This window comes from Alosa pseudoharengus, unplaced genomic scaffold (genome assembly GCF_046254945.1).
Source record: "Alosa pseudoharengus isolate Yale_2024_CS ecotype anadromous, Long Island Sound unplaced genomic scaffold, YU_APseudo_1.1 YU_APseudo_1.1_scf_20, whole genome shotgun sequence".
Taxonomy (NCBI): domain Eukaryota; kingdom Metazoa; phylum Chordata; class Actinopteri; order Clupeiformes; family Clupeidae; genus Alosa; species Alosa pseudoharengus.
The window spans coordinates 6,722,807-6,737,824 of record NW_027468664.1 but is presented as its reverse complement, the minus strand read 5'-3'; the positions used below and the strand labels follow the sequence as shown (position 1 = coordinate 6,737,824).

The window sequence follows — 15,018 nt, the reverse complement described above, 5'->3', positions numbered from 1 at the left end:
AGATAGAAAGGTCATCTTGGACTTAATTTGAAACTTAATTTGAAGGGGCAGCCGTGGCACCCTGGTTAGCACTCTGGACTTGTAACCGGAGGGTTGCCGGTTCGAGCCCCGACCAGTGGGCCGCGGCTGAAGTGCCCTTGAGCAAGGCACCTAACCCCTCACTGCTCCTTGAGCGCCGCCGTTGTAGCAGGCAGCTCACTGCGCCGGGATTAGTGTGTGCTTCACTTCACTGTGTGCTGTTTGTGTTTCACTAATTTCCCTCACGGGATCAAAAAAGTATATACTTAAACTTGGGAACTTTCATGTACATTTGAGGCTGTGATATGTATAATAAAATGCTTACAAATTATCACTTTTGATGACAATTTGTCAGACAGACAGATATTTGTTTGTCTTTTGAGGTGTTGAGGGTAGTATTTGACAGTTTCCCCTATGTGTCAGGATATACCACGCAAAAGTTTAGGGTTATATGACCATATATGTAGCTATAGTACCTTAATATTCATAATAACATCATTCCCCCAAAAGCCTTTCACAAAAAGGGTGTTTTTTGGCCCCTGAGACCAAACGTGGCTGAGTTGGGGGTGGTCATTATCAACTTGTGATGGCCCAAGGTATAAGATTATAGGAAAAAATAGAGAGAAAAAAGGTAGCAAAAATTATCCCGAGGAGTGGACTTGGCTTCCAGCCTATAGGCTACTCTAGGTAAATCAGCCTTTCCGTTGCTACAACAAATTGTTTTGACAACATATGATGTCATGACAGGTCAGACAGAATGTTTGAGAAAAGGATCAAAGACGCCTCCAGAAAACAGACGGTCTGCTGTCATGGCGTCTGTCTAGCAGTAGTAAAAAAAAGTAGCCTATTTGTTGCCTTCAGTCAGCCTGTGATCATGGCTTAATACATTTATGATCCACAGCCAAAAGGTGGAGACAAAGTTCCTTTCTTTACTCTTCTTTTTCCTTTACTGTAGTCTGTGGTATGGGTTATATAATAAAGCATGCATGTGTCAATCATTTTGTCTTAAAGCGACTACTGATGCACATCACACCATATTGTTTGAGTGTAAGTTAGAAATAAGTAATTAGGCTCTTATTGTCAAATACAGAAACTACATTTAAGGAAGATTTGTCTGTGATTCCTAAAATTACCACCTACTCATTTCTTTCGTTCAAGCTTCTTCCTCCAGGTCACATTTTTCAAAGAGGAGTCCAATTCATGCATGGTCCTGACCTTGGTCTCCCTGTCCAGCCATTACAGAATGCTACCTGTACGTCAGACCTCACGCACTGGTCATGTTTCACCATCTAGGCCTATTAGTTTCCCCTATGTGTGTGTGTGTGTGTGTGTGTGTCTGCACACAAATGCAACCATGTCCATGTCTTCTGAGTCTTCGAAGAATGACAATTGGCTCTCTGCCACACTGCACTTCCTCTTCTTGAGTACTGTAAGTCCTCAAAGTTCTTTCTCCTTTTTTCTGTGAAAAGGGACTCCATCTTGCTTTATGACCCCCATTTCCACATGCAACCTAATGTCACGAGGTGAACACATAATTAGCTGGACTGTAAAACATTACAGTAATTCACTACTACATACTGCTATATCACAGTGATTCTATGGGCATGGCTGCTAAACCATTACAGCATGTAGCTGTAGCTTTTTGGTAATTCACTGTGAAATACTGAGGCTACATTTCAGACAGGGTTGTTTTCAATTCCTGAAATGATATCTTTACTTTTTAGTCACGGTTAAGGTAAGTCAATGAGGTGTCCAATGTGTGCGTGGTCTGTGGCTTTGACTTATTGTGTTATTATCTGAAATGTTTTAATGTGTAGTGAGGTGTTCATATTTTGAGTGATCCAGTCAGCAGCTAATCTCATCCCATTATCAGACTTCACAGGATGCTTCAGTGTCCTATCCTCTCACAGCCCACACTGATTGGCAGTTAATGTTTGACTCCTACAGTCTTGCTGTTTGGGTGTGTCTTTGTTTCTGTGTCAATGTGATGCATGGCTCTGATATGCTCCCATTACTACTGACTTGCTGTGCCATTATTTTGCCATGAATTGTCCTTTGCAAATCAGCTTTGTGACTGGGAAATCCAATGCTCAGATTTAATGGATTTGGAGGTGTGTACGTATTTACACAGACTGAACCACGGTGAGTCATTGTTTCTGTTGAATAGTTATCACCGATAAATGTTTTTTTTTTTAATCAAATTCATTCAGAATCAACCTGATGCTGTATAGACTAAACAATGTTTTTGCCTGAACATAGCCACGCTTATGACCTTATGTGTGTGGGTATGTGTGTTTGCAGTTGTGTGTAATAGCCATGAAAAGGCTTGAGGTCATCTCTAGGCCTGTCCAAATAATATAATTTTTCTCAATCAGTACACTGTGTGTGTTTGTGTGTGCATAAATGTGTTGTGTAATTTGTACTTTATCTGAGGGAATGCTTACTCAGCTTGGCTGATTAGAGGCCGGACTTTGGAATGGAGATGCTATCAGCTGTGCTACAGTCCACAAGACCATCCTAGAGATACCCAGAGATCCCGCACCACAGGTTAGTGAGCATATGTCACACCAGAGCACACAGCTACAGGACCACACACATCAAGGAGGGTAAGTCAAGTATCCATAGCACTAACATTTCCACTTGGTTTAGGATTTGTACTGTTGTGGTCTGTGGTTGGGCCTGCATCTGTGAGCTTTGTTTGTGCAAGTGTAGGAAAACCAATCCTGACTGGTTTTGGTATAACATGTGTATTGTGCATGGGTTTTGCCATGTTTATTAATAAACATCTCCGAAAGGACCCATATCTTCTGGTCTTTTCAGGTCATATCAACTAGACCACACACAACACGGTGTGGTAAACTTGTGAATGAGAGTGAAATGTAAAATAGCTAAACTTACAAGCATCACGTTTCTTTCTTCAGCAGTCTCTCCAGTGAAAGTTTACAATACTGTGTTGTGTATAGTCTAGGTGATATGACCTGGAGATGTGATACTTAAGTGAAGCTATTATATATTTCACATATCTCTACGTATGTATGCAAGCACATACATTGCATTCATTGCATTCCCTGATGACAGTGAAATAGGTGGAGCACAGGGAAAATAGCTTGCCTCCTTTGAATGGGTTACAGCAGATGTATAGAAATAAATAGCAGTACTTATATTGCTGTGTAGCACTTAGACAGCCTATGACAGTGGATAGGCAGTGAGAACAGTGAAGGCTGCCAGATGACAAATGAAACAAGGAAGCAATATCTGGCACATGGCATTAGCCTGTTAGGTAGTCAGTATTATCTGGTTAACATAGAGCAGTGCTTTTCTCTCAGAGGGTATAGTGTTTGTAGCAGTGTTTTGTGTGTAACAGTGTATTTGCACTAAGACATGAAACCTACACCCTCCATTTAGCATTTATTGATGAGTAAAACACAGCTGGAGCACATCCTTTCCTAATTTCACAAGTAGCAATGGTCACCATGTTGACACTCAGTTTTTCCAATCAATTAGAGATACTCCAAGTTACCAGTTACCTTAGGGGACTTCACAGTCTTGGACGTGAAATGTGTTTGTTTTTCATCATTGCATCTATTTCCCGCGGTGGACATTACACTGACATCCACATGAAGGTATGGCGTTCCTTACATTCTGTGCAGGGAGATGGCTCTCCAGACAGAGGGTGACGTGAGCAGCTGGACTGTTAAGCAGGTGAGCCAGTGGCTGGAAGCAGAGGGTTTCCCTGACTATGTACCGTTGCTATGTGACCAACACCGTCTGGATGGCCCGAGTCTTCTGAGCCTGAGGGAGACTGATCTGCGCACTCCTCCGATGCAGATGACCGTGCTGGGGGATATTAAGAGACTCATGCTGGCAGTGAACAGGTACCGTGTCATGCACTTCATTACGGACTGGGCTGTAGGCCAATAGGGACGCAGCGTGATATTTTGTTCATTGTCTCGGAGAGATTTTAGACAAAATTGTCCCCCTGGGTCTTTTGTGCTTTATGACCCAGTAATTGTAATTAAGTCGTAGAACACATTTGAGACACTGAACATAGAAACCACAATCGAGCTCTTACATTGTAGGCCTACATGATCAGGAAAACAATGCAGCAAGACAACATTACCATATAATAATACTAAACAAGAGCAAAACGAGATGTACCGCAGAGTGGTACAAAATATGACCGCCGCCCAGTCCAGCACATTTTTTCCACAAAAAGAAATCACGCTGAAAGGTCTATATGATTCTAACTGTCTCACTAAATTGCATTATCCACACTCAATTCTCACTGGTATCTGCTAGACAACAAGTACCAAAACATGATTAGTTCATAGATTTCACATGTAAAATTCATTTTATACAACCCCACCCCCATCTTGCCTGTTCATAATTCTGAGAAATTCTTGAATTGTGTGCATGTGTGCGTGCACACGTTTATGTTTTTATGTGTGTGTGTGTGTGTGTGTGTGTGCATGTGTGTGTGCTTGTGTGTTTGTGCATGTGCATGCATGCGTACATATGTCTACTGTGTGAGTATGTGTCATACGTATGATTACTGTGAATGTAATCATACGTGTGCACATGGAATGGGTTAACATGACCCCTGGAGGCAAACATACAGAAAAAATTGGTCATGCTAGGCCCTACGGTTCTCAAGATATTCACAGAAAACTGTGTCTGCCCTACCCTCCTTTCGGGGGGTCCAGTCCAGCGGGGGGGGGCTACAGATCAAAACGAAAAACGATGGTTCCATGCTATCCATGTGGGGTTACATGCCCACCAAGTTTTGTGTACCCCGGTCTTTCAGTGTCCCGGGAATCCTTAACGGAAATTTGGACATGCGAAAAAAAAAAAAAAAAAATCTGACTAAACCTATATGACCGCCGCTTCGCTGCGCGGTCATAATAATTCAGTGTAAGATAGAAATGACCATGTCAGCCAGAGATATTGTGATGAAAACACCTAATTTTTTGCTTTTTAATTTTTAACTAGGTGGCGCTATACATGAAATAAGTGGTAATGGGATGGGTTGACATGCCCCCTTGACATGACCAACATACAAAAAAAGGTGGACCTCCTAGGCCCTACGGTTCTCGAGATATTCACAGAAAAAGTCTCCGGCCACCTACAGGCCAGTTGGTGTATAGTAACATAAATTAATTTATTGTGTGGCCCCCCATGAACGGAATTCCATGAAACTTGGTGTGCATTCAGAGGGTGTCATAATGATCCTACACTTCCAATTTCGTGCAGTTTTGACTATGTTAGGTCACAGATACCTGCGATTACAACACCTTATTTTTACTTTTTTTGTGTTTAACTAGGTGGCGCTATACATGAAATGAGTGGTTATGAAATGGGTTGACATGGCCCCTTGAGATCAACATACAAAAAAAAATGGTCCTCCTAATGGTCCTCCAGAAAACTGTGTCTGCCCTACCCTCCTTTTGGGGGGTCCAGTCCAGCGGGGGGGGCTACAGATCAAAACGAAAAACGATGGTTCCATGCTATCCATGTGGGGTTACATGCCCACCAAGTTTCGTGTACCCCAGTCTTTCAGTGTCCCGGGAATCCTTAACGGAAATTTGGACATGCGAAAAAAAAAAAAAAAAAAATCTGACTAAACCTATATGACCGCCGCTTCGCTGCGCGGTCATAATAATTCAGTGTAAGATAGAAATGACATAAAAAATGTAACACTGGCAGAAGAAAACATTCCGGCACAGCACAGGAAGTCAAACTTAATCAGAGGCTGTATCTTTGTTGATAGTGTGTATAGGTATTGCTGTGAGTATATAGACTCATAAAACATACATAACATGTTATTTTGAAGAAGTGTATGATTAAAAAGAATATTAAAACACAGGTTGCAGAGCAGGATTCCTTCAGCTATGCCGGAACCATGGATCACCCACTCAGACAGAGCAGCTGTGCTCGGGGCCACCATGGAATGCAATGGAAGACACAAACACAGGGCCGCATGTGAGGAGACAGTGGTGTCCAGGCTGCAGGTCCCCTGCCAGGCAAACGGCCACCATCATCACAACACAAGTGCAGAGCCCTGGTACCCCTATTCCAGTGGCAAATGCAGGGATGCACAGTTAGATCCCGAGTACTGGAAGACGGCCCTCAGCGTTGTCTATTTCGTGTTTGTTTGTGGTGCCACGGCCTGCGTCATGGTGATTGTACACGAGAGGGTGCCTGATATGCGCACATATCCTCCCCTTCCTGATATTTTCCTGGACAGGTAAGTGCCCATAAATCTGTGCATGGAAACCTAAGAGAGATATTTGGTTTTTTAATTGGGTGGTGCAGATTTTAGTATTTTGTAGTCGGGTGCTGTATTTGCTGGGGATCTTTATGATAATGTTGTGTCACAGACAAACGGACCTCTGCCAAAGTTATTCGTAATTAGTGTGTGTACTGAATCAGCCAAAGTTCTCATGGTGTCTGTATCTTCCACAGTGTGCCTAGAATCCCATGGGCCTTTGCCATGGCTGAAGTATGTGGACTAACCCTTGGTACCATGTGGATCCTGGTGCTGCTATTACATAAACACAGGTACATGCATATGCTATACATGGTGCACACTATACACTGTATAGAACCAATACATCTTCATAGGTATGTTCACAGACATGTGTCTCTTCTTGCTACAATCAAATTATTTTAAGATCAGGCATGGGAAATTACTTAAAAACTAACTGGAGAATGATTTAGCCCACAGGAGAAACAAAGCATTTTGGCAAAGCATCAGTCATGGCAGCTTAGGGTGTTCCCTTGTGTGAAGTTGTTTGGTCCGTATTTTAGGTGTATTTGCTTTTATGAAATGTTAGGCTACCTCAGAAGTGAGCTGTGGTTATGTTTGCAGAGTAAAGATTTGTTAAGCTACAGCACAGTTTAGATCCTGTTTAGGGTGGGGTAGCAATATTGAATCCATTGTCCATTCACTTCAGTTGATAGCGTATAGATGTTCTTTGGTAAGAACATTTATTAATGAGGAATGTTTGTTTGTAAAATTGTAAAGTATCAGTAGACATGAAAGAACATAAAAAACATTTATGGTCATAAATGTTACCATTTAACATTATATACTTATAGGAGTAAAAATGAGAGGTTAATCACATTAAAGGTAGTTTTTTTGGTATATTTTTTGGCCTTTTATGCCTTTAATTTACAGGACAGTAGAGAATGACAGGAAGTGAGTGGGAGAGAGAGTCGGGGTGGGATCCGGAAAGGACCACGGGGCGGGAATCGAACCCGGGTCGCCGGCGTACGGTGCAGGTGCCCCAGCCATGGCGTTTTTTATGCGTCGTTTTTTAGGCGATTTTGGCCTTTAAAAACAAAAATCTGCCTGCCTCTATAGGAATTTAACATAGGGGTATGTATACTTATGGTATGGCCCCTGTTTTTTTAGGAAGAACATTGATTTATTTACAATACATTATTCATTCATTCATTCATTATTCACAAAGAAAATTGGCGTCCTTAAAGGTTGGATTTTTAAGATCAATTTCCAAAAGATTATTTTTTTTATTCCACTTTTTAGTCAACTTTAGCATGTGTATGTACAGGGTATGTAAAGTTATGAGCACAACTGTAAATATAAACATAGACAGAAACAAACCCAACTTTGCTGACTGTACCTTTAAAGCAAAGTGTGAAACTCTTTTGTTCTTTCATGCTATCTTTTGCTGTCATTTAGAAGTACAATACAATGTATGTCTAAGGTACTTGCAATGCAAGCATGGATGTTTGTTCACATGGAGCCCACACATTCTGATAAAGTCTATACCACCATATCCTGTGATAACATTGATTTGAGTTGTGACTTTCAAAAACTCAAGGGCATTTTACAAAAAAGGACATAATACTAACAAGATAAGGACAACAGTCAACAATGCTCCACGTCAACTGTATTTATTTGTACGACAAACTCTTCCATTCTTAAAATTGTTTACTGTTAGCTATATGAATACAGCCGTGGAGGTGACAGCTGAAAGCAGGGGCGATGCAAGGCAACTAATTGAGATTGTGTCTGTCTTTCAGGTCCATTTTATTTCGTCGTCTGTGCTCACTGATGGGGACAGTCTTTCTCCTGCGATGTGTCACCATGCTCATTACATCGCTCTCTGTGCCAGGAGTTCATTTACAGTGTTCCGCAAAGGTACCTAACCTTGATACTCGCACGCATCGCAACCCTTTCCAAACCTACATGGACCACACATACCCATTTTTATTAATCCTTAAAGGTGTACTGTCACACCGGTGTGATGGGAATGTTGGAAAATGAACGTTCTAAAGAATATCTGGGTTCATTGAATTCAACATAGAATTTTAGAACCTTGAATTGTTACGAAACGGAATCTTATGTTAGAATGTTCAAAAACCCACACCTTTAAAGTGGAAATGAAGCAGTCAAATAAAACAGATGTCTATAGCACTAGTTAAATATTTAAATATACCTTAAATACAAATAAAGTCAGAAATATGACCCGTTATTCAGAATAAAGCACAAACAAGTTGCATTAATTTCAGCTGTGCGCCGCCATCTTTGTTTTCAGAAAATGATGACATCACAAGAATGGTTGGTACAACATTCTATGCTGTTTACATAGCGGCTTTTACTGTCTACGAGCGGCTGTCATAGCCTCACAGTTAGCTTACTGCCTCAACAAAATGGATATGGACGAATGGGATAGACCCACCAATGAGGACAGGCATCCAATTGCCTATGCTTTTGAGCCAGTAAGTGCAGTGGGAGTTTTAGTGCCCCCAGAGCCTGACTATGGAGGAGAAATAGATGATCGAGAGAGAGAGGTGTATCTGAGCGCACAGAAAAAATCGGTGGTGCTTATGTGGGGGTTGTGTCCCTATGTTCACTGACATGTCACACATGGAGAGTGTCTGCTGCCAGAAAATGAACCTGGGACATCTCATCCAAAATAACAGATATATCACGTCCAATCCTACGTGCCAAATGCTGTCATTAAAGCGAGACGTTGGAGGTTGCAATGCGGTCGCTGAGGGACATCCGAGCCGAAACACTGAAACGCCCAATAAACAGCAGTTAACCAACTAACACACTCTTGATAGGTTGTGCAGAGGGGGTAGGCTAGGGGACTACACTGATCACCTGAGACTACACTATTTTTTACACCCATACTCAGTTGTTCTGCAATGTAATATCATGGTAGAAGCTGCGATACAGTACTAGCATAGCATAACATAACAAGCACATACTGTAACTAGCATAGCATGAACCCTAACATCTATGGTTGCTACAAGCGGCACATCTGTGCATTTATTTACTTAAATTGAACAGCATGTTATTTTATGTTAGCTTACATAAACAAATAAAACTCAGACGCCTTACAGTCCATAGACAACTTCTACCCACAAAACCATGCCTGTATCACAGACCTAGGCTACTGCAGAGTAGTCTACACAAGTCAGGCGTAGGCTAGCGTACCCACAACAGGTTCTCACCATGTTCGCAAGTCTCTGCAAATAGTTTCCACTACTACTTGAGTGAAACAAATGCAATCATTGATACCAATCAATCACAAAAAGAAACCTCTTACTCACACATAAGAAGTTCGCTCCCCCAAGTTTATTCACCAATTCATCAACGATGCAACTGCATTTTCAGGTCGCGGTAATCCACAAGTTGTGCGAGAACATCCAAACACATTATTGCGACTGAAGTTAAATCTAATTAAGTACTGTCTCTGATAGGCCTACAGGCTCCATTGCAGCAGCCATTGTTCTTGTACAAACACAAAAACAAACATAAACAGAATTTGCGTAGGCATATTGAAATAAAGTGAACGTCCGCTAATGGATAAAACATCCACGAACAAACGCTAACCATTCTGATGACGTAGCGCCTGCATTTTTAAAACATGGCCGCGCCCTAGTGGCGAAAGTCGTTATTGACATGTCTTTTTCCAGTGAAACTACTTGAATTTCAGATTTAATGAAAATCCATGTATCTTCAAAAATGAAATAGCAACCAAAAAATGGTCACAGTTCTCACTGCTTCATTTCCACTTTAAGGGTTAATACGTAAGGGATAATGTATAGAATGTCGGTCATTATTGGGAAAATAAGTCCCGACAGGGCGAACCGGACCCCGACGCGCAGCGGAGGGGTCTTGTTCCGCCCTGAAGGGACTTATTTTCTCAATAATGACCAATTTATCAATGACCGCACTGATAAATTACCCCACTTGGAAGATATCCATTCCAAGTTAGGGTGTGAATGAGCTCTTATCTATGAGAGCTTTATTGAAGTAGTTTGGAATAAGTCAAGGCAGCATGGCTCATTCATCACTATCATTGTGGTTGCACAGCAACACGTTTTGTGATGTGATCTGCGTTGGAATTAGGGCTGTAACGATACACCAACCTCACGATTTGGTTTGTATCACGATTTTTGACCCACGGTTCGATACGAATCTCGATTTTTTTTTTTTTTGGGGGGGGGGGGGGGGGGCTAGACATTTTATTAAATAACATTTTAATAGCCTCCCTTAGAACACCAGAGGATTACAATATAAAATATCTATTATTTTATATCCTGATATCAAAATATTTTTCTGAATGGCTGATATTTATGACAGCACACTTTATGCAGATTAGCCTATAGCCTAGGCCTACTATTTTTTATTACAACTCTACCTCTTTAATTCAGCTGTCTGGTTGAAGCCTGGAAATATTGTAAACAAAGTAGCATATAGCTTAGCCTATCATAGTCTACTGATTGGACTGTTCAGTTTCCCCATGTGTGTTTAAGTTTCAAGGTAATACTTGTTCTCCTTGGGACAGGCCCTTTTGGGAAACGTTGGTATTGAGATGATCAGTCAACTTCAGTGCAAGAGTTTTAAACAAATATGTGCAGCATGCTAATGATGCTAAGCGGATTTAATAGTAATTTAGCTAGTCGTCTATGCCAGTGTTTCTCAAACTTTTTCAGACCAAGGACCACTTAATCAATAAAAAAAGCCTCACGGACCACCTAGCTAAAAATAAATAAATAAATTAGACCTACTTCAATAGTAAATTACACAATAGGCCTACTCACTGAACCACTTTGATTGTATTATTGTGTCAGAGAATTCATATGATTTAAACTGGCATGGCTTACATAGGCAGTGTTGCAGAAATGTTTGCATTTACATACAAGTTGGTTCAATATTGCAAACAACTCATCTATATTATATTTTACCACGTCTGTTCGCGGACCACTTGGGCTAGCTTGCGGACCACACTTTGAGAAACACTGGTCTATGCGTCCTTGCTTTCACGATTGTGAATGTTTTATCTCGCGCATGTTCATTGAGCAGGAGAGGGAGGGAGAGTGAGAGGGAGGGAGCGCGAGAGAGAGCGGGGCAAGGAGAGGGGGTTCTATATTGTTTGGTAAAGTTGCAAACATAGTCTACAATGAAAGCAAGGAGAGGTATGAAATTATTATTTATTTGTTTTTGGACAACGTAGGCTACCGATAAGTAAAGCGGGAGTTGTGGGTTGCTTTTGCACTGCATGAAACACTAGAAAGGGTGTGTCGCGATTCTGCCTTTTCACACCACGACGCAGTATCGTGGATATGAATGTCGCGATTTCGGTTTCGAATCGTAAATCGTTACAGCCCTAGTTGGAATGCAAAAGTTTAAATGTCTTTAGTAGGTACAATGATCTTGAATGAAGTCGCTTGTGCCAGTTATGCCCAGTTCACCATTCCACAAGCAGTTCCACCCAGCTCTGTCAATCATTTTTCTGTTCTCCGATGTATTTTAAGGTCCATATTAATCTATCCAATGTGGCAGATCAACAGACGTGGCTGTATAATATGAATATCTGTGTGTGTGTGTGTGTGTGTGTGTTGTGGATAGGAGTATCTGGACAGCTGGGGAAAGATTCAGAGAGCCCTGACTATCTGGTCTGGTCTTGGAATGACCCTGACTGGAGTACACACCTGTGGAGATTATATGTTCAGTGGGCACACAGTAGTCCTTACCATGCTCAACTTCTTCATCACTGAATGTAAGTATCTTTCTGTCTGTCTGACTGTCTGTCTGTGTCTGTGTGTGTGTGTGTGGTGCATTGAACTGTACATCTTTCACTTGACATCAAACTGCATGTCAGTACATGCTGGTATATGGTCTGTAAACATTTGGACATTTGTTTTTCATTTTCAAAAACCTGTAACTGAAACACAAGATGGTAGCAGACAATACTGGCAACATACATTCATCTTTAGAACCACATTACAGTTGTCGTGCTAAAATTCTGGATTGTTCAAAAACATTTCTCAGGCAGAGTCAGCAGTCAGTCAGAAATCTCAGAGAGCTTTATGTAAGGGATAACGGCCGCCGAGGTGTCCTGTTATACGGAATTAATGGACAGTGGCGACTGGCGAGGGGCAAAGAACTCCCCGACGCGCAGCCTCCGCCCGAGTCCATTAATTTCGTATAACTGGACGCACCTCGAAGGCCATTATCCCGCTTATCACCCGGTTGCCACTGTAAAGCAAAGGAAACGGTTCCATTTAAAAAGAAGCTCACTAGTTCAGCTTGTTGTACAACTTTCGTTGGCCCTATAACAGCGATAGCATGGACAGTTTGCTTGTTCACAGTTGATTCCATTGTTGCGAAGCCTGCCTCCAGGCTCAACCGTCGTCCTACTATCGTTGTTATAGTTACCATTCATAAGCATTGATATGGAACGGCGATTAAACTTTTTTTACCAGATCTACTTCATAGGTGTCCCGTTATTCAGAATTAAAAGCCACCCCGCCAGCCAATCAGAAAAGAGTATTTCTTCTCTCCGGGTGATAATTAAAAGTAAAAGAGCACATGAGTAAAATATATAGAACGCACAGTATATGGTTTTCTTGCACACAGATCTGAAAGGTTCAAATTTCCTCCCACAATACACATATAAGAATTTGAGTATGTTTGTGTGAGGTTGTTTCTGAGTTAACATGTAACACAGATACATCTGTTTGTGTGTGTATGTGCGTGTGTGTGCGTGTATTGCAGACACTCCGCGAGGCTGGTATTTCGTTCACACTGCGTCCTGGGTGTTGAATCTGTTTGGGATCTTCTTCATCCTTGCTGCACATGAGCACTACTCCATCGATGTGTTCGTGGCCTTCTACCTGACCACACGCCTGTTTCTGTACTACCACACACTCTCCAACACACGAGTGTACCAGAGGAGCCGCCGCGCTCGGGTATGGTTCCCCCTCTTCTCCTTCTTTGAGTGCAATGTGAGCGGCCCAGTCCCCAACAGGTACTGCTGGCCTTTCCCAAGACCACATCTTCTGAAGATTATTACCGGTTAAAAACAAAGGAAAGGATGTTTCTGGTGTGAGTGGATGGATTCTTAAAGGAAGACTGGATAGATAATGCTTTACCCCTCTACATTATTTGACACATGGTAGTACTTTTATTTGAACCCTGTTGATAACAATGACACATTCTTCGTGTTTGGAATAATATTATTTATTTATGTTTTATTTATGGATTCTGAAATTAAATATTAAGACTGTAAGAATGTAAGACTGGGTATTTTACTTTCACTTCAACAAATGTACTTTATGTATTTTAAGACCAAAACACAAATACAAAGAAATGAAATAAAAGTGATAGTGTTTGTTCTATACTTATTTGATTAGTCTCTTTGTCCTCCACCACAATAACTGATGATTTCACCTAAATAGCATGCTCAAGTTGCCATGCAGCTCAGGGATATTGTTGGGCAGGTGCAGAATGGAAAATCAGGGTTTGGTCTTGGTACCAGTTGGAAAGCATGGAGATAGTCTACTCTACAGCACAGATAGAGTAAGCGAGACATTCAACAGCCGTGTCTCAAACAAAACAAGAGCAATGGATGAACCGGCAAGGTGTTGAGAAGAGGAAGATCAGCTGGAGAGAGCTATGGGCCATGGACGCTAACCACATTAAATGTACTGTATTGAGCCACTTATGCTTTTCCATCTCCACCAAACCCCAGTCAATGGGTTAGTGAAGACTGAAGTTTTAAGCTATGTATGGGTCATGGCTCTTTGAAGCACATTCTGTCTGGTGGTAAAACTAGCCTGATCCAGAGTCACAACAACTGGAGACATTATCTCATAATCTCATAATATTGAGGGCAGCCGTGGCCTACTGGTTAGCGCTTCGGACTTGTAACCGGAGGGTTGCCGGACCAGTAGGCACGGCTGAAGTGCCCTTGAGCAAGGCACCTAACCCCTCACTGCTCCCCTAGCGCCGTTGTTGTTGCAGGCAGCTCACTGCGCCGGGATTAGTGTCTGTTCACTGTGTGCAGAGTGTGTTTCACTAATTCACAGATTGGGATAAATGCAGAGATCAAATTTCCCTCACGGGATCAAAAGAGTATATATACTTACTTATACTTAATCAGGCTTTAAAAACACAGGGGGGCTGAGAGTTGATGTTAACTAGAGGTTAACAGGAAGATGGGCAAAGCATGGGATTGGAAACCCCCGGATGTTGTAAGGCAAGTTGCACAGTGTATTGTTGTGACTGCTTTGAGACCAGACCCTTTGAAGATGTTATGGAGGCAATTTTTGAAAGGAAGATGTTAAAGTATGCGGAACTGGCAACAGAAACAATGGAACATGGCTGGCAAGCACACACAAGACCAATGGAGATAGGTGTAATGTGCCGTAAAGGACTTCCATGAGGCTGTTGAATGGAATGGATAGCCTCAACAATGAATTCTCTAAGCTAGTGGTTTTCAAAGTGTGTGTTGGGGGGGGGGGGGGGGGGGGGTATAGGGTGCGCAGCCGAAGGAAAAATAAAAACAAAAAATGAATAAACGTAAAAATATACCTAACAATATGAGTGTTGTTATAAAATACTATTATAAAAATGGCTTGGCATTATATTTTCCATGATAATCTTTCTGATTGGCTGGTATTCAAACACCTTCATCATCACATCAGTGTAGCCCTGATAAAGTCCATGACATCTGC

General features: G+C 41.7%; 1 protein-coding gene across 1 annotated transcript; it reads left to right on the top strand.

The window, feature by feature from the left end:
* The first annotated feature begins 3,672 nt into the window (after positions 1 to 3,672).
* On the top strand, positions 3,673 to 13,580 carry LOC143136830 (sphingomyelin synthase-related protein 1-like). The gene is made up of 6 exons (XM_076297503.1): positions 3,673 to 3,893; positions 5,882 to 6,262; positions 6,481 to 6,576; positions 8,065 to 8,182; positions 11,909 to 12,059; positions 13,058 to 13,580. The coding sequence occupies exons 1-6, from the start codon at positions 3,673 to 3,675 to the stop codon at positions 13,360 to 13,362; spliced, it is 1,272 nt and encodes a 423-aa protein (XP_076153618.1). The 3' UTR covers positions 13,363 to 13,580.
* Positions 13,581 to 15,018: the final 1,438 nt, after the last annotated feature.

What these genes read in the sequence shown, in the direction of transcription:
- LOC143136830 (XM_076297503.1), top strand. Translation starts at nt 3,673, where the DNA reads ATGGCTCTCCAGACAGAGGGTGACGTGAGCAGCTGGACTGTTAAGCAG. An exon ending in CTCATGCTGGCAGTGAACAG is followed by an intron (nt 3,894 to 5,881) that starts GTACCGTGTCAT and finishes ATTAAAACACAG; the next exon opens with GTTGCAGAGCAGGATTCCTT. An exon ending in CCTGATATTTTCCTGGACAG is followed by an intron (nt 6,263 to 6,480) that starts GTAAGTGCCCAT and finishes TATCTTCCACAG; the next exon opens with TGTGCCTAGAATCCCATGGG.